Source organism: Amphibalanus amphitrite, unplaced genomic scaffold (assembly GCF_019059575.1).
Source record: "Amphibalanus amphitrite isolate SeventyFive unplaced genomic scaffold, NRLGWU_Aamphi_draft 000093F_arrow, whole genome shotgun sequence".
Classification (NCBI taxonomy): Eukaryota; Metazoa; Arthropoda; class Thecostraca; order Balanomorpha; family Balanidae; genus Amphibalanus; species Amphibalanus amphitrite.
This window is the reverse complement of record NW_024881589.1, coordinates 26,843-45,867: the sequence shown is the minus strand read 5'-3', so window position 1 is coordinate 45,867 and position 19,025 is coordinate 26,843. Positions and strand designations below refer to the sequence as shown.

Below are 19,025 nucleotides of genomic sequence, written 5' to 3'. Positions count from 1 at the left end.
GCTGGATACATGCTAGATGGTCTTACTGTTGGATTCTCATTTTTCCGAAATTAACTTGTTCTTGCTTGGCTTGCATAAAAATGATATAATAATATTTTCTCAATTTCGTCCACATTAATGCATTGTGAACAACGTTTGAGGGATAACACCACCCGCCGTGGCTGGGGAGTGTTAATCACTTATTACCACTGAATATTCAACTAAAAGCCCATTAAGCATGGCACTAGCAACGTGACAAATGGCAAAGTCAAATTACATTCATGCAGTGATTTGCATAGTTCGAATCACTGCCCGAGCGAGGCCATATCGCATTTGTTATCGACAGGAGGGGCCTGTAATTAACAGTTAATTGATGGCTGATAGATGACGGGCTACTAAAGCCGACTACCGAGCACGTCTCACAGAGAGACTTAACTATAGATCCAAGGCTAGTTTAGTGTAAAAGGAGAGATCAAGTGTCGTAGTATGTTGCCTGCTGGTTTGATGACTGAATGAAACAAATGCAATATCAGAGTTTTATTTACTCTGATACTTTTTTGATAAAGTTTTGATACTTTTTCATACTTTTGATAATAATTTTCCTTGAAGCCTGGGTACATTTGCGTGTTAGGTATTTATTTCACCTAGTTGTGCGCATTGTGCTATTTTTATTTCTAGGTATTCCTGACGGTAGAAATTGATAACATTACTCTTTTTATATATTATTTACGAAGCAAACTTACAAGGATTCAGTCTCCAGCCGTCGAGATTCTGTTCTCTTGCATGGTTGTGTTTTGGAGCTTGACACTGCCATCTTTTCTTTTGCCCAAATATATGAGGCAAACAAATATTACACCAGAAAGTAATTAATACGCCTTACAGTTTACACATCCCATACACACTACACAGTCAGAGAAGCACACGGGTGCGCACTTACCTAAGAACTTGGAGAACTGAGCTGGAGGTCGCCAGAGCGGGTACTGCTTCGGGAACCTCTCCTTGGACCAGAACGTCTTGATGACTGCCTTGTATACGACCAATTTACCGGGAGCACAGGCGTCGCGCGAGTGCGGACTGGCCGAAACGAGAGCGCAGAGCAGCGCCAGAGTGGCGAGGGGCAGATGACCGACGGTCATGGCGACGGCCGGCTCAGGTCAGGTCAGGTCGGGTCAGGTCGGGTCGGGGACAGTCGCAGTGACCAGCACTGGACGGTCAGTCAGCGGGGGCCGGCGGGTTCACTGCTGCTCGGAGCCGCCGGGCCGGGCGCTCATCGTCTGCCAGCGACGAGGAGCGTCTGAGCAGCGCGCTCAGGTGCTCGCTATACAGTCGGGACGCCGCGCCGACGCACCCGCCGGCCGGCTCTGGCATTGACCGCGCGGTGCCGTGCTCAGAGTCGAGCCGGCGGCGAATGGTGGCTCCCCGGCAGTAGCAGACTGCGTGGCGGCAGCGACTGTCGCCCCCAGTCGCCGACTGTCGCGCACAGAGAGTGATGACAGTTACTGCTCTTCAGTTAGTTCTGCGATATTTATCCATTTTAAACCGGCTTGTAGCTCATCGCTTACAAATTTTGTCAAAGTTTGAAAATAGCAATGAAAACGAACAAAAATGAATGTGGTGACTTCTAATGAAGGGTGCATTTACAGCATAATTTGCATTTGACATAAGCTTTTTGTGTTTAACTACTTAATCTTTCATCTCACCAGGCTGTCGCGCTGAACTCGACAGAGACACGCATCAGACGTGAAATAACATTTATTAGAACCACTTTAGATACAAATGAGATCACTAAATCTGAATAAGGCACTGTTTCACCACCGTGTGAGCTGCTCTCCATTTTAGTATCTGATGACAGCCCAACGTCTGAGTCTCTGATATTAGCCTGAATCCTGCGCATACACCCACATCGGTGGTATCAATATACTATTCTGCACATATCTACTAGATTTGTAACTCCATATCTAGTCTAACATTTGTGGCTGCTGCTCTCACTTGGTAGAAAAGCTATTTTCGGGGTAGTGTAGCTATTAGAGCAAATATAATTATTAAATGTTCTTAACAGCAATTGTACCGGCCGGATAATGCCAACAAGTCCGCAGTTTTTCAGCGGGTCCGTCCATACTTTACGAAGGGCAGGCTAGCTCGGGTGGGATTTCCATTTAAAGCTCTTGTATAGGCAATAAAACACTTATCGGTAGCTGAAAACATTGATGCTAAGCAACTAAATCTTCGAAGCATTTGACGTAACAGGTACGCGTTGTCGAGGAACAATGATCATATTGCACACGGGGCGACATCCAATGGGGTAAGGGAGAACCATGTCCTCTGCGACAAGCTCTGACGGTCCTCTGCTAGCTCGTCTGTCGATGCGGTCATTCTCGCTGGCTGAGAGCGCCCGGGGTAGGGCGAGGCATGGGTATAGTGGTGCGCTCGGGTAGCGCGACTAGTTGCAGCACTTGCCCCACTTGACCAGGTAGGTACCGGCCTTCTGGATACCAAAGTAGTCACCTGACGGACAGAGAACGAACGTTGTTAGGTCAGGGGCAAGCGTGATATATTGGCGCTGTGCTGTGCTGTCGCTCGGGAGATTCAAAGAGAAGAGTTCGCTGAGAAGAGCCTATGCAAGAAAGGAAAACACATTTCTGGAGACGGTCGTCAATGTTCCGTCCATAAATATGAGCACTAATTAAGTGTGACTTAAACAAAAAAGGCCAGATGGCGAGGTACTCAACATTTTTACCACTCTCCTATTACGCATCCCCGATCTGATGCGGATGGCCTGTCAGGAATCAGGAGCGTGATTTGATCGGTAACAAACAGCATCTTCAACCGTTACGGTGGCACGGTAAGGCTCTCGACTGCACGCACTCTGAATGAAACATGTGCGTGTCCAAACAACCGTGTCGCCACCTGATGCGTGGTCGCGTCGGGGTCACGGGTCGGTTGGGGCACAGCGGTGTTTTGATGGCGCATACATAAATGACCCAACGGTGACCCGTGTCGTAAGGACAGAGTCACTAACCAAGATTACTTTACTACTCTCACTAACAGCCCATACGCAGTGTGTCGTTATCGGGAATTAAAGCAACGGAGATCGTTGTGGATCGATAAATTAAATTAAATCAATAGAAGCAGTTCGAAGAAGCAATTGTATTTTGATTTATAGCCGTCTCTGCCATTTATGATGCCTGAACACACCTTTGTTTTGAGGAATTCAATAAGAGATCACGGCAATGATCTGTCATGACGCTAGCGATTTGGGGACCTTGGCGGTGACTGCCGATGTCTACTCTACTGTCATCACCCGTCCCCCCGCCCTCCCCCCCCCCCCCGGAAACGGGACCGAGCCTGTGAGTCAGCAGCGCGCGCCGTTAGTTATATACGCTGCCGGCTCACACGGTTTTGTGGAGGGCCACCGTGCCAACTGTGCTGACCTGTCACCGAGTGGCGGGTGACCGGTGACACCAATAGGTCACCGGTCCACCGGTGTCAATGTCACCGGCCCCCGGAATGGGTCAACGGTGGCCGGTGATTCATCCCCACTCGGCAGCGCGGCGTCTGCCTTCAGCGGGTCCGGTCGCGGCCAAAGCTCACACGGCGCGGCAGCGGTGGCTTCAAACTAATGCCCGCGACTAAAATAATGAAACGACGCTGAGCGATAATGGAATGTCTTTACTTTGGACAGGTCAGTTCGTTACACGTCATTTGTCTTGGTATTTTGGGATCGCGTGCCGAAAAACTGTCAACACAAGCCATTTTTGTCGCGGCGGCTCTGTTTTGGCAAGGAGCAGAGACACTCCACTGCAATCTGTCTGTCTCGTTAATGTAATGACGTTTGGTCGCCAGCGGACGAGTTTGCTCGCTCGGCTTATTTTTGATAAAGCAGCGTTTGGAGGCTACCCCTGGTAAATGGTCACAGTTTCACTGGACGTGATGCACTTTTTAAACACCTTGGTATGTAGTGAGTCGGTGAACGTGCTACTGACCTTGGTAGTCGCCCTGGCTGACGGTCTCCGAGTCACTGGACGTGGTGCCCTTCACCACCATGACGTCGTCGAGCGCGGCCGGCACGTCCGCGGCGGCCACCGTCTCCCAGTGCTCGCCGTCGTTGGAGGCCAGCGTCGACGTCAGCTTGCTGTCCCGGGCGTACATCTTGCCGCCAGAGTGGCCGAGCAGCTGACCGATGTACTTGGGCTGACCTATGGAAGAAAAGGGTGGAAGGTGGTCAGTGGAGGGAGGGGGAGAGAGAGAGAGAGAGAGAGAGAGAGAGAGAGAGAGAGAGAGAGAGAGAGAGAGAGAGAGAGAGAGAGAGAGAGAGAGAGAGAGAGAGAGAGAGAGAGAGAGACGGGAGAAAGATGAATAGAGAAAGCAAATAGCACTGAGAGCGCAAGCTCTAGTTTTGGTATAATTACAAATATGACAAAAGTGTGGAAGAACTCCGTAATGAAATCTTCGAAGAAACAGAACAACTTTCTGACGATTGCTTTCTCTTCACGTCTTCCGTCTAGCAATAGTTGCTAGCTACAAAGCAAACGAATTTATATCAACAAAAATGTCTCACACCGGGACATTGGACATTATATACAGACAGCTCCCACACGTGTCTCCCGGGAGTTTATTCCCGTCGCTTGTTGTGACAAGATTCAACAACTCTTCCTCTGAATACCTCTATACGCTGGATTGTTCAGTGACAGGTGGCAAGGATCGCTGACTGCATTAACAAACACCAGCCTGTGATGCTATTTGTTTTCCAGTGAACTCTATTTGTCTATTCTGAGCCTAGCATGTGCCGATTGAATCATTTACTGCCACCCAGACGGATGAACATAGCCGACGCGAGTCCGGATCCGGAAAAGCGATGTTTACCACAACAAACCGGCCAGTTTCATCCGCATTGCGGCGTGCAGTGCTCAGCTACAACAATGAGTAACGCTTCCCGAACACCGGGCCGCGTGCCTGAGAACAAAGCGAATCAACAGTTTCGGACAGGTGACCGGTGTTGGCTGTCACGACGAGGCCATAGTGGAACGGTTCATCTCGGACCACCGAGTCAGTCTGGGGGGACCACCCACACCGACTGGGGGGAGGGGGCTGCAGACGGGGTCACTGCGGACGCCACCGGGGGTCATGCGCGGTCGAGGCGACAGCAGGTGCGGTCGGGATGGTTTAGGAAATGGTGTCACAGTGGTCTGATGAATGGCCTTTCGCTGTACTACAATGCAGGGGAGATGACGGCGTTGGTTGACCGGTAAGTCGGTGACGTTGTAACGGGTTCGGCGGCTCATGATCGGTGACCTGCTTATGGACAGACCGTGAATGATTTCCTTTATATTTAAAAGGTGGCATTCTTTTAGAAACACACATTTGAATCTCAAGAAGTTAGTGCACCATTTGAAGCTACCTTTGAAAAACCATTTGTAAGCTTTGCGTCACGACAAATGATTTCCTGCATATAAACTTTTATCAATAATATTTAAATCAAAAAGTCCAGAACCGCAGAGGTATAAAGCATTCCGCAGTAATCCCTTCACTCACTTTTATAGTCATTAAGACTTGAAAACTTCAGCTGTCCATGATTTTGATTCACCTACAAACATTGGCTGAGTGGCTGAGGGAAACTCCCTCCTGCAAACTGTTGTGGTCGAGTGTGCACTGTCTACTGATATGTATGTGGTCAATAGAGTCAGCAGCCGGGCCCGTTTTGGTCCTGGAAGTGCTTCAGACATGCCGAGACCGTTGCTCATCTATGACTACCCCTGACGGCAGGCTGGTGCCGCCGGCGTCACCCAGGGGCGCCGACTTCTCAGACGGTTGGCGGCTACCTGTCGGCCGATCACCCACTTCAAAGTGCAGACCCATCAGCCAGCCTCGCGTTCTGGCGATGCTGGGGCTGATCTTGAATAGGCTGCCTCGTTCGGTCAACATTCGGCTTTGTTGCAACTTGCATGCCACGCGGCTTGCTCATGAGAGCTGACGACGCAGCACTGTCTGACCCTGGTCTGACCCGCCGACCTCACCTGTCCGTCACGGTCGTTCAATTGACAGAGGTTGTTGGACCTGCCGCCGTGAACAGTAGGCCGGGTCGGTCGGCAGTTAACGAGCATATATAGCCACCACGAGGGACAGTCACCGGTCCTTTTTTGAGCCTCAGGTGACTCTCGTCGGCCGTCGTTTTAGCTTCAGGTGACATTGCTCGGTTTGTTCACTGGCTTTCTGTGTCTTTGAGTGTGGACTGTCCCCATCGCAACAGCCCGCAATAGCTCTCACCAGTCTGACGAACCACCGGCGCCATCCCCTCAACTGCGACGAGCATCACCTGTGCCAGTGATACCCACCTGCCACAGGGAGTCGAGTTTCCGCCATAGTGATGGGGGTATAAACAGCTCAGCAGTCACCGCCTCCACCCAACCACTGACAGTAGCTGCCTACCGGGAGTGCCTACCTGGGCAGGGCTGAGCGCGGCCACTCGTAATCTGCATAACGGCACCATTACCTTAGCATAATGGGGTAGATGCTCGTTTGGTATGAGTGCAGAGGATAACGAGCTATAAAGGAGCTGAATGAAGTGCTGTGTTAACGATTGAACAAATTGACCGTTAAGTTGTGGTGCCTTTGCTTTAGGAAACCGCTATGAGTCGTTTGTTCACGTAGACTTTTTTTTTCTTCTTCAAGTATAAAGAGACGTCAGGATGATTTTACGATGTTCTTGTAGTTTTGAACTTACGGACGTATTGCAGGCTGCTGATCGTTTAGGCTGATTAGAAACATAATAATTTATTAAGATTTTGTCGGGTATAGAATGTGATGGAGACACAGCAACTTTTTGGCCTGCAATTCTTTCTTTGCGCACTTTTTACGAGCGAGCGAGCGCAGCGAGCGAAGCGAAGTCTTTTCAATATAACGGAAAAATCTCAGTATGAGCGGCCCGGCCCGGCCCGGCCCAGCCCGGCCCGGCCCGGCCCAGCCCGGCCCGGCCCGGCCCGGCCTGTAACGCTTTTAAGAGGCTTATATCTCAGCAACCGCTGGACCGATTGGCCTGCGGTCTTTTTTGTTGGGTAGCCCCATCCCTTCTACCCCGTAATTGACTACTTTTGACACATCTCAGTGACCGTCGTGGCACGTGCCACGTGAAAAGTCAAGGGTGTTTAAGCTGTTTTGCAAAAGTAGTGATTTTGAGAGGCCCATATCTCAGCAGCGGCTTGAGCGATTGTCTTGCGGTAATTTTTATAGGGTATAAGCTGCATCCCTTCTACCAAAGGTCGGATACTCTTGATCTATGTGAGTGACCCCCACTGCACGTGCAAAATACAAAAAGAAGAGGTGCCAAATTTGTTCCCATTTCAGTAACTCGGTAATTACTGGGGCGATTTCGCTGAAACTTGGCATACAGGTAGGCACCCACCAGGCAATGCATTCCCATGTGTTGCGGTTAGGGTGCTACTGCACGTGCGCACGTGCAGGGGGCGTTTTCAGATCTCGAGAACGGCTGGGCCGATTGCGCTCAAATTTGGTACACGGTTGGGGACCGGTTAGTAGGGTGCCGTGCAAGAGTCATTTTGGACCCCGTTTGCACGTGCGCACGTGCAGAATGCCGCTTCCAGATCTCAGGAACGGCTGGGCCGATTGCGTTCAAATTTGGCACACCGCTAGCGACCGGTTAGAAGGGTGCTTTGCACAAGCCCGTTGGAAGTACTCTCTCGCCCTTCCGCACGTGCAGGGCTCACTATCTCGCTCGCTCGTCCTTCGCCCAAAAGGCGTTTTACTGGTATAGATCTTTTGACTTTTATTACTGTTTTGTCTGTAATTTTAATAGGTACTTATGTACTTAAAAGCAGTGGGCACTCTCGCAGCACAAGCATTTTAACAATTGAAAAAATAAAATAAAAATTTAATAATGCAAGATGGCACAAACTATAAAACAAAGGAACTCAGTGGCGATAGGGCAATGTCAGTGGTAGCAGTACATGCCCATGCCCCATTGCCCAGCTGCCCCGATAGTCCCGCGATGCTATCACCGTGCTGTGATCGTCCAGCCAGCGTGGGCTGTCCAGGAAAACGGCCAGTGTGGGCGCCTGTCCGCTGGTCCGCTCGGCGCTGCTGCACGTGTGTCAGGGGAGAGGGTGCGACCGTCTGTCTGCCTACTGTCTGGTCACAGCCGCGCGCAAAGTCGGCGCCGCACCACACCGCCGTCAGCAGACAGTCCATGGCCTCAATATCGGCCGCACCCGCCCCCGCCCCCGCCCGCACGGCTGAACGGCTAACGTAAGGCGCAGACCGGCGCGGCGCGATTCATGCATTCTCCAGTCGCCGTCTGGCAGGGCTGGAAGGACGCCGTATGACTGCACCAGGATACTGAGGTAACGCCTAACGGGTCTGTCTGGGCGGCAGCGGGTCAGCGCGGAGGGCCGGAGTTCTGGACAGTTACTGACCAGTCCGGCCTCTGGACGGTTACCCCGGAATCCTAACGATAATAGGCTAGCCCGAATACCGGATAAAAAATATCGTGCAAGCAAAGACGTTGCTTGATAACGTGACCTGGCTTCTGCTGGTTTGGAGTTCTGTTCTTGATACAAAAAAAAAAATCCGGTGATATCGTAAAAAGAAAATGCTGGACAATCATTTTGCGAGAGCCCTTGCGCCTTGTCCTTCCTTAGGCATTGCCCTAGTGCCATCGGTCCCGGGAGCCTGAAAAAGGTAAGTACGGGCCAGTGCAGTGGTATGCAAGTACGGACCATCTCCACTGCTGCACGCCCATGTCGTCATCTATACCGTCGTTTCGGCTATCGCCAGCGCCACCTACCGATCCAGACGACGTCATCTCGCGAGGCGAAGCAGAGCATAGCATCCTTGGCCATGTCGTAGTCGCAGTAGTAAATGATGCTGTTGGTGGTGTCGACGGCAAAGTGTCGCCACTTATAGGGTTCGCTGCTGTAGATGGTGTTGTCGGTGATGTCCGGACACGTGCTGTCCGCCACGGTGTCAGTATGGCAGCCGTACAGCTCGGCTCTGACGGAGCGGGGGCGGGGGGAGAGTCAGTCGGGCGGGGGAGGGGGAGTAGGGGAAACGGTGCCTGGAGAGGGGGAAGGTTAATGATACTACTCTCGCGAGCCGTCGTTTTAGTAATAAGTTTATTCGTCCTGCTGTTTACAATTAAGTTTTTAGAAAGGCATTGGTCAGCGATAATGAAACCGTACAAAATATATGCAATCACTTCACTACTTTGAATAAATTGGATTCTCGAGAGTTCATCCGTATTCCATACCATCCAACAGCTCGGCTTATACTTTGAAGGCATAGGCAATGGGTCTTCCTGAGCTGGGGACTGGTCCCATGTCCCACCTGATCTGGATGTAGCTGGAGGCGTCGGCGTCGGCGGCGCTGATGACGATACGCACGTTCTTGGCGCGGAAGCTGCTGTCCCCGAGGGCCTCCATGGCCATCCCCTCGGTCACCGTGCCCTGGTGAGAAATAATTCCGTGAAGAAATGATGCTAGATTCGTATCCCATCGTCTAAAAGAGCGCATCAGTTAAAAATATTGTAATTGATGCATTAGCGGAATTTTAATGTAAAAAATAGCAGAGTGAACCAGGAGCCAGGGCTGCGGAGTCGATGGATTTTCGGCGACTCCGACTCCGACTCCGACTCCGGCTTTCAAAAACCAGCTCCGACTCCGACCCCGACTCCGGGCAGAATTGTCGACTCCGACCGACTCCAACTCCCGACTCCGACTCCACAGACCTAGCAGGGCTGCGGAGTCGACAGATTTTCGGTGACTCCGACTCCGACTCCGGCTCGGGTTTCTAAAATCGACTCCGACTCCGACTCCGACTCCGGTCACAACTGTCGACTCCGACCGACTCCGACTCCGACTCCGACTCCGACTCCGCAGCCCTGCCAGGAGCTATTTAAAGTTTGGTGGTTTATCACCGCCAGCTGGTACGAATAGTGTTTGTCTGATTTTCAAACAACCTGCGGTTACTTGCTGCGTTTTTACGTCGGTGTGCTGTATGAGGTGTGAATCCGGATTCCATTGGTCCCTCTCACCCGTGAGAAACTACGGCCATGACTCACTCCGCCCGTTGATATAACGGTGGCGTCATCACCCCGTAACCAACACACTCGACTGGTCCTCAGGTCACCCTTCCCTCGCACCCTCGAAACTCACCGTATACTTCTCCTGAAAGAAGAGGCCGTCGTCGCTGGCCATCAGCTTGACCTGGGTGACCTTGCGGATGCCGTCGTTGATGACTTTCCATCCGGAGACCCGCGTGGGAACGCCGAAGCGCACCTCCACGTACTGACTGGTCCAGGAGGGATCGTCCCGCACCGGCGGCCGCCAGCCTGGCGACGTGACGGTGCTGTTACAGTGTGTGGTCGTCTCAGGGAGTGGTGACGTCATAAAGAGTGGAGGGTGTGACGCAGCGAGTGGTGCTTCAGCGGTCAAGATTGATCGGATCATTGGTCACACCTGACACCGGCTGGGTTGTGTTGCTACAACTGTGCATATGAACAATGAACGGTACGCATTTCTGAGACTTACGTATATTTTTACAGGAATGACTCAAACTTCGGGTCGATGAAACCAAAAGAGTTAGCGGACGTGTGCATCACGCATATGCATAACAATGTCGGTGTATTTGTTGGCGTTGGAGTCGTTATCATAGGAGCTGCTCACTTGCCTAGCCCTGGACTGATGGTTTTACTGGAACGCGATCCTATGAGCTGCTCAGCGTTTACGTACCGAGCCCGGTGGTTTTGATGGCGGGCGGACCGTACGAGGTGCTCCTCTCGATGGCTGCCGACACTGAGAACTTGCAGTCAACGAGCGTCGCCAGCAGCGGCTCGAAACATTCTGCGCGTGAAAAGACAGGCCGTACATTTAGACAACCGGGGTCAGATAAACGATAAATAGGCTAAGGTACGATTGTCTAGCTCGTATTGTCTGCTTTAGTTTCCATTTGTTTATACCAGTTGACTATGTGAGCAGTGTTATCCCCCCTAATCACTCACCCGGATTGCTGACCTCGTACATGGTGTAGGTCATTGGGCCGCAGCGGGCGTACGCGTTGGTGTCCAGCGTTGGTTTACAGATGGGACGGGCCAGGGTGGTGGCGTTGGCCCAGCCCGAGCCGCGACCTCGCACGTAGTTCGGGTCGATGGACGCGTTGAAGTCGACGGTGAAAATGTCGGTGAAGTAGATGTCGCCCACCTGTCGGCATTGGATCGGAGAGTTTTCGGCTGAGGGTTGGAGCGTTCCTACGCACTCTGTTTTCACACTTATCCAGTATCATTGTAAATCAGTAATCACTGCTTTTTTACTTCATTTCGCAGGAAATCAGAAATAGAAATGCGTCGAAGACAGTTTCTATCTAGACGCAATAACCTGTTGCTAGAAAATAAGAATCCGTATGTGTTGTCACTCGTTACGTACATTGTTTCAAATAAAAATTTAGGTGTCTTTCTTCAGTCTAACCTTCGTGTCCTTAAGTTACCTACTGTAATTCTGCTTGTGGAATCCGTATGCCAATATTCTCTCCGGAATCCGTATGCCAACATCAGCTCTCGTCTACCCACCACGAGCGCCACGCTGGAGCCCTTGAAGAGCACGGTGATGGACGAGGCGTTGGTCTCCACGTCGCCCTCGGTGTAGTTCATGTAGGGAGGGAAGATGATGACGACTCGCGCGTCGATGGCCTCCAGAGTGGATGTGTTGCTGTGGCTTACCATCACCGTCATACCGACCTTCTGGTCACTGTCGGTGTGAGAGAGAGAGAGAGAGAGAGAGAGAGAGAGAGAGAGAGAGAGAGAGAGAGAGAGAGAGAGAGAGAGAGAGAGAGAGAGAGAGAGAGAGAGAGAGAGAGAGAGAGAGAGGAGAGAGAGGGGAGAGTCATAGCTGTCAATAATTGCAGCACTGTGTTTTTCACTACTTGCCACTTTTTGATCTCAGTACCTACAGACAGATTGAGCTACAGACAGACCAGAATAAACTAGAAAGGATAAAAGACTAGGTGCATATAGTTATATATGAACTAATCATCAACATTTCGTTGCACTTTGTCATCGTTAGCACAGAACAGGCGCAAAGTCCCCCTGGAACCGCCACCGTGCTTACATCTCCTTATCGTACTGCGTCTTTTCCGGCTGTTTGAGTGTCAGGTTGGTCTGCAGGTCCACCTTCTCAGAGCCGGCCAGTGTCGCCGTCACGTCCTGGGTCTCCACCACGATAATGTCGCCCAGCTGCGGCACACGAGGTAGACGAGACCATGAACCCCGAATACATGTCGAGTAGGTAAATGCGTATCGGGAACGGATTTTTCTATTCACTCAGCATTGCGATCCGTTTTCAGCATGCATTATATCCCCTCTGCTCATATATCCCCGGTCATTGCCAGACGCTCCAACGGCAACGCTATACCTAAGTCAGGCAAGTACGGTTCAACAGAGACCATGGTGCCATTAGGTGATACCGGTACCAGTAAAGACTGAAGATGCTAACAATGTTAGAATTAATGTGAGAAATGTACGTTTCGCCGATGTACGATGAACTGTTACAGGAGAGGTCGAGAGAGGCGACCTCACCTTGAATGAGATGTAGAGCGGCTTGGTGGCCGTGCTAGTCGCGCGCAGCTGGGGATGGTCCGTGACCTGGATCTGCACCTCGAGCTCCATACCCCACTCGGCATCGCTGCCCTTTCCGCGGTAAATCTCGCTGCTCAGACCTGGGGAGAGAGGTGCACCCGGTCAGACAGCGGGCGCTCACCGCCCAGACCTGAGAGAGAGGTGTACCCTGTCAAAACAGGGCTTGAGATCAACAGGGAGTAGCGTACTGCGTAACAAACCCGAAAAGGGGTGAAGATACCAGACCTCAAAAGGAGCACCGGGCTATTTGATCCCTTGCTTTGATTAGCACAGTTGCTTCTTGTTACGGATTGCACAGATTATGTTACGAGTGAAAACCTCGCTGAGCTAAACAGCTTGTTGAAAAGGCCAGGAAATTTGAAATATTGTAAATTGGAAAGAAGTAAGAATGGATGCTTCATCATAACCCATTCATCACCAACTCGACTGTACGAAGCGACTGGGGTTTATTTCCTCTTCTACAGACACCTATAGCCCCGTCCCCTCCCGCCATTACAGGCCTCAGTCCCCGGGGCGGCGGGAAGAGCCTGCAGTCTCCCTCCGGGCACCTCTATCCCTGTCTCCTTCCCGCGGACACAGGGTCCTCAGGGTCCCCGGGGCGGCGGAAAGAGCCCTGTCACCCGCCGGACACCTATATCCCTGTCTCCTCCGACCGCTGACACAGATCCTCCAGGATCCCCCGGGGCGGGCCACCTACCGAGGTTGGTGATGTGGCCCAGGCTGACCAGCAGCGAGTCGAACTGGCTCTTGTGGGTGAGGTTGCGGTTGGTGTGGGTGAAGTTGAGCAGCTCCTCGGTGAGCAGCGGCGCCCCCAACACGTCGGCGCCCATGTTGGCACCGTAGCGGATTCCGTGCACCGTGTAGAAGGCACGGGCGGTGTCCGTGGCCGTCACGATGGCCAGCTGAGGCACGAGGGACGGCCGGTGTCAGTGGTCCGCAGAGGGGTGTCAGTGGTCCGCAGAGGGGTGTCAGTGGTCCGCAGAGGGGTATCAGAGGTCCGCAGAGGGGTGTCAGAGGTCCGCAGAGGGTATCAGAGGTCCGCAGAGGGGTGTCAGTGGTCCGCAGAGGGGTGTCAGTGGTCCGCAGAGGAGTGTCAGTGGTCCGCAGAGGAGTGTCAGTGGTCCGCAGAGGGTGTCAGTGGTCCGCAGAGGAGTGTCAGTGGTCCGCAGAGGGGTGTCAGTGGTCCGCAGAGGGGCGTCAGTGGTCCGCAGAGGGGTGTCAGTGGTCCGCAGAGGGGTGTCAGTGGTCCGCAGAGGGTGTCAGTGGTCCGCAGAGGGTGTCAGTGGTCCGCAGAGGGTGTCAGTGGTCCGCAGAGGGGTGTCAGTAGTCCGTCACCAGGGACCGCGTCACCGCAGCCGGAGCCAGTGGCGTCCGGGCTTATCACAGGAAGCACAACCGGAGTCGCAAACAACTGTAAAATTTTCAATAAAAGCTTTCTCTGCGAGATCTTGTATGTACTAACTGTAGTTGAGCGAAGCTATCAAATAACCAGCGAAATTTTCATTCAACATCTCAATATTTCGCGGATGTAGTATTTGCAAATGCATTGTAATAAGTTACGTTTTACTTTATGCAAGCACTGTACACCTAAAAATATTCCATTTTCCTGTCTCCAATATCCTCCCTTCTCACCCAAGTCCCTGACTGCCCCTCACCTCGGAGTCGTGGATGCCGGGCGGTACGATGAGCCGGAAGGGCACCCACATGTACTGGCCGATGCTGGCAGACGGCGTGACCGTGTTGCCGCTCAGGTCGACGGTCTGGTTGGTGTTGAAGGACGCAGCGTCGGTGGCTGTGGGGAATATAGACAGAGGTCAGTCAGGCTGAGAAGTGTAGAGGGGACAAATCTGGTAGTGGATAAGCAGTATTGCCTTCCGTTGTTGGACTCAGGACAGGTGAACTTCACAAGTCATGTTCTGCGAAAGCATTTACTGTAAATTGCCACCAATTGCGTGGTCGTGGATATCTCACATAGATTACGACATTACGAGTACGTCCGACCTAGGGCTGATAATCCCGGGATCGGGATCCCGGGATCCCGGGATTGTATTAATCCCGAATCCCGGGATTAGAAGCATCGGGATTTCGGGATCCCGATATTTTCCGTACAGAAACATCGTTCATAAAGTGTAGCTGATAGTAGGTATGTAAAAAAAGGTAAGTGAGTAACAACGCATTACAGTGCAGTTTTATGTCCAAAGATCATAATTACGCCGTGCAAAGTCGTTATGCACAAGTATTGGTTACATATATACCTAATTGACATTGTTTCACACCGTCTCAGCCTTCACAATGTGGCGAGAGACGAGCTCTCTCTCGGCTCATCTCTCGCTCCCCGCGACGTCCCTCGCGTACTCGGTTTAACAGATCATTTTGCACGATGACATACTATGCCGACTATCGAATTCGAGTCCATCGAGTGGGAGGAGGTCGGCCGTCTTCTCTGTGTGACTGTGGGAGCACGTCTAGTGGCTCAGTTACTGTCAGCGCCCCGTGGCTGGACGATCCATGAGGCTGGCCGGGCGCCCTGGGCATGGTTACCGTTAGTGAATAATTATTAATTACGTGCCTTTGTGATAAGCTATAGCTAACTTTGCCAAAATGTCGGATTTTGCTGAATTTAAAGGCAGTGCGGTGTGGGAACATTATCTAAGAAGTCAAGATGGCCACACAGCAAAGTGTCGTCTTTGTAAAAAGGTACTGAAAATATCTGGAGGTTCCACCAAAGGACTTCACGTCCACCTCAGGAGCAAGCATGGTGGTATGAGTGTTGCTGGACCATCCCGATTCGGAGAGACGCCGCAAAACGTGTCCGGCGAAGGTCAAGGTGAGAGCGCTTTAAACCACGGCACCGCATCTAAAAGGAATGAAGACCTTAGATTGTTTCTATGTTTCCAAAACGGACGACGACCAGGGCCTCGTTTCATAAAACTCTGCCGTAACTTACACCTTTCCGTAATTCACACCCTTTCAAACTACGGAGCGCAAATAAATCCGTTTCACAAAGCCACAACTGGAATTGTTTACACCTCCGTAACTAAGCACATTTGCGTAGTTACCGTAATTTATCAAGCGTCCTACAAATTACAATTTCATGTCAACACTTATTTTTTTACGAGAATTTATAAAACAATTATGTTGAATTTAAATCTTAAAAATTATGTATGAAAAAACAAAATTGATATTGATGACCATCCTTTATTAAAACAATATATTAAAAACAGCAGAAAGCCATTCTTTTTTTTTTTTTTTGCTCGGTCGGCCTAGTGCCATACCCGAGCAGGGGGCAGTTACTCCGGCAATTTTCGCCGGGCAGCAAGTCTTACGTTAAACCGGTTTATGTGAACCCGGTAGCAAAAACAACGTGGGATCCTATCTTAATGTGGAATCAAAGCTAAGGGAGGTACTTACGTGTATAGCCAAAGAGTCGAGATGTCTAGAGTCGCAAACACAACAGTGGGAATGACTTTTATTAACAATACATAATAGACATGAACACTTGTGAGCTGGTGTCAGTGTAATGGAGCCGGGAAGCTTTCATCGCACTGACAGAAGGTATAAGACCTTCTAGGCTCCAGCCCCCCGGCGGGGCCTTGTTGTGGGGTGTAATGGTCGGGAGAAAAAGTCCTAAATAATAAAAAAACCCGACGCCTAACGCAAAGGGCAAAAACCTCGCACCTAAGCCAAAACGGCGCAAGGGAAAAAGCCCTGTAACCGCGATTAATTAATGTGTGAGTTTGGGGGTGAGCCGGGAGACGAGGGCTCTGATTAGCGTTTTAGGGGCGGCAGCCGCGGCCCTAACACGCTAAAGGCTCTTGATGATCCGAGCGTCGGCGAGAAAGACGAACAGAAGGTCGTGGATATCCGGATGAGTGTCGCCCAGGAGAGTCGGAAGGTCGAGAGAGAGCCCATGTGTGTTAATGTATTGTACTATATGTCTGCGGTGTTGGTGTAGGTGTGGGCAGTGGAGGAGGAAGTGTGAGATGGTGTAGCGTGGGTGGTCGCGGCAGTGGTGACATATGGGTGGAGGTGCTCTGTCCAGGATGTAGTTGTGGGTGAGTTGTGTGTGGCCGAGCCGGAGCCTGGCTAGGACTCTCTCTTTGATCCTTGTGTTTTGATGGGAAGAGTAGAAATGGCAAAGTTTCGGTTTAATGGAGAAGAGATGTGGTGTATGATCATCTATCCAGCATTTTTGGCGGTATCTCTGGAAGGCACGGAAGAGCGAAGACAGAAAATCCGGAAGGGGGAGAGCGAGATGATTTCGAGATGGGAGATGAAGACCTTCTTTGGCTAGCTTGTCCGCTTTTTCATTCCCCTGTATTCCAACGTGGGACGGAATCCACAGGAGAATGACGTGTTTGTTTTCATCGGTAAAGCCAATAATCATCTTTTTTATTTTATAAACGATTTCGTTTTTTTTTCCATTTTTCTGTGAGCTATTGCCTTTACCGATGAAGCTGAGTCTGTGCAGATCACAGCCTTTTCTATGTTTTTCGATGAGACATATTTGAGTGCTGAGTGAATGGCTATCAACTCAGCACTAAATATGCTATGGTCGTCGTGTAGCCTACTTGTTTTGTTATGATGGTCAGATGTGACAGCGGCTGCCGTCCTCCCGTCACAAACTGAACCATCTGTATATATGTATGCATAGTCTTTATGTTCTTCTTTATGCTCATAGAAAAGTTGAATGCTTTCTTCTTTTGTGACTTTTGATTTTGCCTCTGCGTACAGGAATGCAATATTCTCTATGGCTGGCAGAAAGAAAGAAGAGATGGGTGGCCGATGAAAAATAGATGGAAAATCCAACTGGAAATCACTGAGTGTCCTTTCTATGCGATAGGCGATTATCGGGTATTTGAGTTGGGCCGTTGTGGGAGGGTCGTCCGTATATCGATTGGAGACAATGCGGTGCGAAGGCGAATAAGGGGACAAGAAAGTGCGCGCATAGAAGCGAAGGAGTTGGAGTTTACGGCGGTGAGAGAGAAGAGGAATATTACATTCTGCGTGGAGAGCCTTGATATTTGTGGTGCATTGGGCTCCTGTAACTATACGCAGGGCCTTATTTTGTATAACTTGAAGTGATTCGATCTGATTAGAAGCTATATCATCAAATAGAAAACTGTTGTAATCCAGGATAGGACGGATTAGGGAAGTGTATAGGTTAAGGAGGGTGCTGCGATCAGCACCCCAATCCTTTCCTGCTATACACTTAAGTATGTTGAGGCGCCTAGTGCAACGCATTTTAACGTCTTCAAAGTGATGTTTAAAGGAGAGTCTACTATCTAGTGTGATGCCGAGATATTTGAACGTTTTAACGTATTTGATAGTTTGGTTCTTTACTTTAAGTTCGGTATCAAATTTAAAACGGGACTTATGGGAGAATATAAGTGCTACTGTTTTGCTGGGCGACAAGACTAGGCCCCATTTATCGCACCAGCTATGAATATCCTCCATTGCGTTTTGAACGGAGGCAAAAGCCGAGTCAATGTTTCTTCGCGTTACCCAAATGGCCACATCATCGGCAAAAATAGAATGCTTAAGGCTACTAGGTGGGTTTTGAAAAAGGTCGTTAATCATAATAAGGAAGAGGGTTGGGGAGAGGACACTGCCCTGAGGGAGGCCGTGATCCTGATTAAGATTGGGAGAAAATGTGTTACCGCATCGTACGTTAAATGTTCTATCTTTGAGGAAATTAGAGATATAATGGGCCATGTGGCCGCGAATACCTGTCTTATGAAGTTTGATCAGAAGGGCTTGTTTATTTACTTTATCAAAGGCGTTTTGAAAATCAATGAAAACTGCAAATGTATACATGTCATTTTGGAAGCCCTTCTGGATGTCATCAATGAGGTGGACTATATTGTCTGCCGTGGAGCGGCCGGACCTAAATCCTGTTTGATGTGGAGAGAGGAGGTAGTTACCTTCTAGATATGCCCTAATCCGTCCATTGACCATATGTTCTGTCAATTTAGCAGCGCAACTGGTTAGGGATATAGGTCTATAACTAGAGGGGGAGGAGGGTGGTTTGGAGGGTTTAAGGATGGGGACGATGGTACTGTTTCTCCAGCTCTCGGGGTACAAATTGTTTTCCCATAGATTATTGATTACTATCAAAAGGTTTTCAAGGCCGGATTCAGAAAGGTTTTTGAAGAAAGGATAGGCTATCTGATCCGGCCCTACCGACGTTTCACCACATCGAGATATGGCGTGTCTAAGTTCGAACAAGTCAAAGTGCTTGTTATAATTTTCAGTATTTGCTGAGTCGAAGGAGAGGGTGTCGAGTGTTGTGTTAAAGCTGTCATGTTGTACTTGTGTGTATTGTTGAGCAGAAGATATTCGTGCGTAATGTTGGGCGAATTGTGTCGCAACTTGAAGGGGAGTGGTGTAGTGGGTGTTGTTAATGTAG

The 19,025-nt window shown here is 50.4% G+C and overlaps 2 protein-coding genes across 2 annotated transcripts in view; both read right to left on the bottom strand.

Annotated features, from left to right (window-relative positions):
* The window catches only part of LOC122380191 (spondin-2-like), a 38,905-nt gene extending 37,610 nt beyond the window's left edge, over window positions 1-1,295 (bottom strand). The window contains exon 1 of the mRNA XM_043363147.1: window positions 917-1,295. Coding sequence (XP_043219082.1) covers window positions 917-1,115 — 199 coding nt within the window. The 5' untranslated portion in view covers window positions 1,116-1,295. The remainder of the gene's footprint in view (window positions 1-916) is intronic.
* Window positions 1,296-1,716: 421 nt separating this feature from the next.
* Window positions 1,717-19,025, bottom strand: part of LOC122380192 — a gene marked incomplete at its 5' end in the record, with an annotated part of 42,323 nt that continues 25,014 nt past the window's right edge. Inside the window, 12 exons of the mRNA XM_043363148.1 lie at window positions 1,717-2,484; window positions 3,963-4,175; window positions 8,777-8,982; window positions 9,316-9,434; window positions 10,143-10,318; window positions 10,719-10,829; window positions 10,988-11,186; window positions 11,552-11,729; window positions 12,090-12,214; window positions 12,557-12,696; window positions 13,314-13,518; window positions 14,272-14,408. Coding sequence (XP_043219083.1) covers window positions 2,420-2,484; window positions 3,963-4,175; window positions 8,777-8,982; window positions 9,316-9,434; window positions 10,143-10,318; window positions 10,719-10,829; window positions 10,988-11,186; window positions 11,552-11,729; window positions 12,090-12,214; window positions 12,557-12,696; window positions 13,314-13,518; window positions 14,272-14,408 — 1,874 coding nt within the window. The remainder of the gene's footprint in view (window positions 2,485-3,962; window positions 4,176-8,776; window positions 8,983-9,315; window positions 9,435-10,142; window positions 10,319-10,718; window positions 10,830-10,987; window positions 11,187-11,551; window positions 11,730-12,089; window positions 12,215-12,556; window positions 12,697-13,313; window positions 13,519-14,271; window positions 14,409-19,025) is intronic.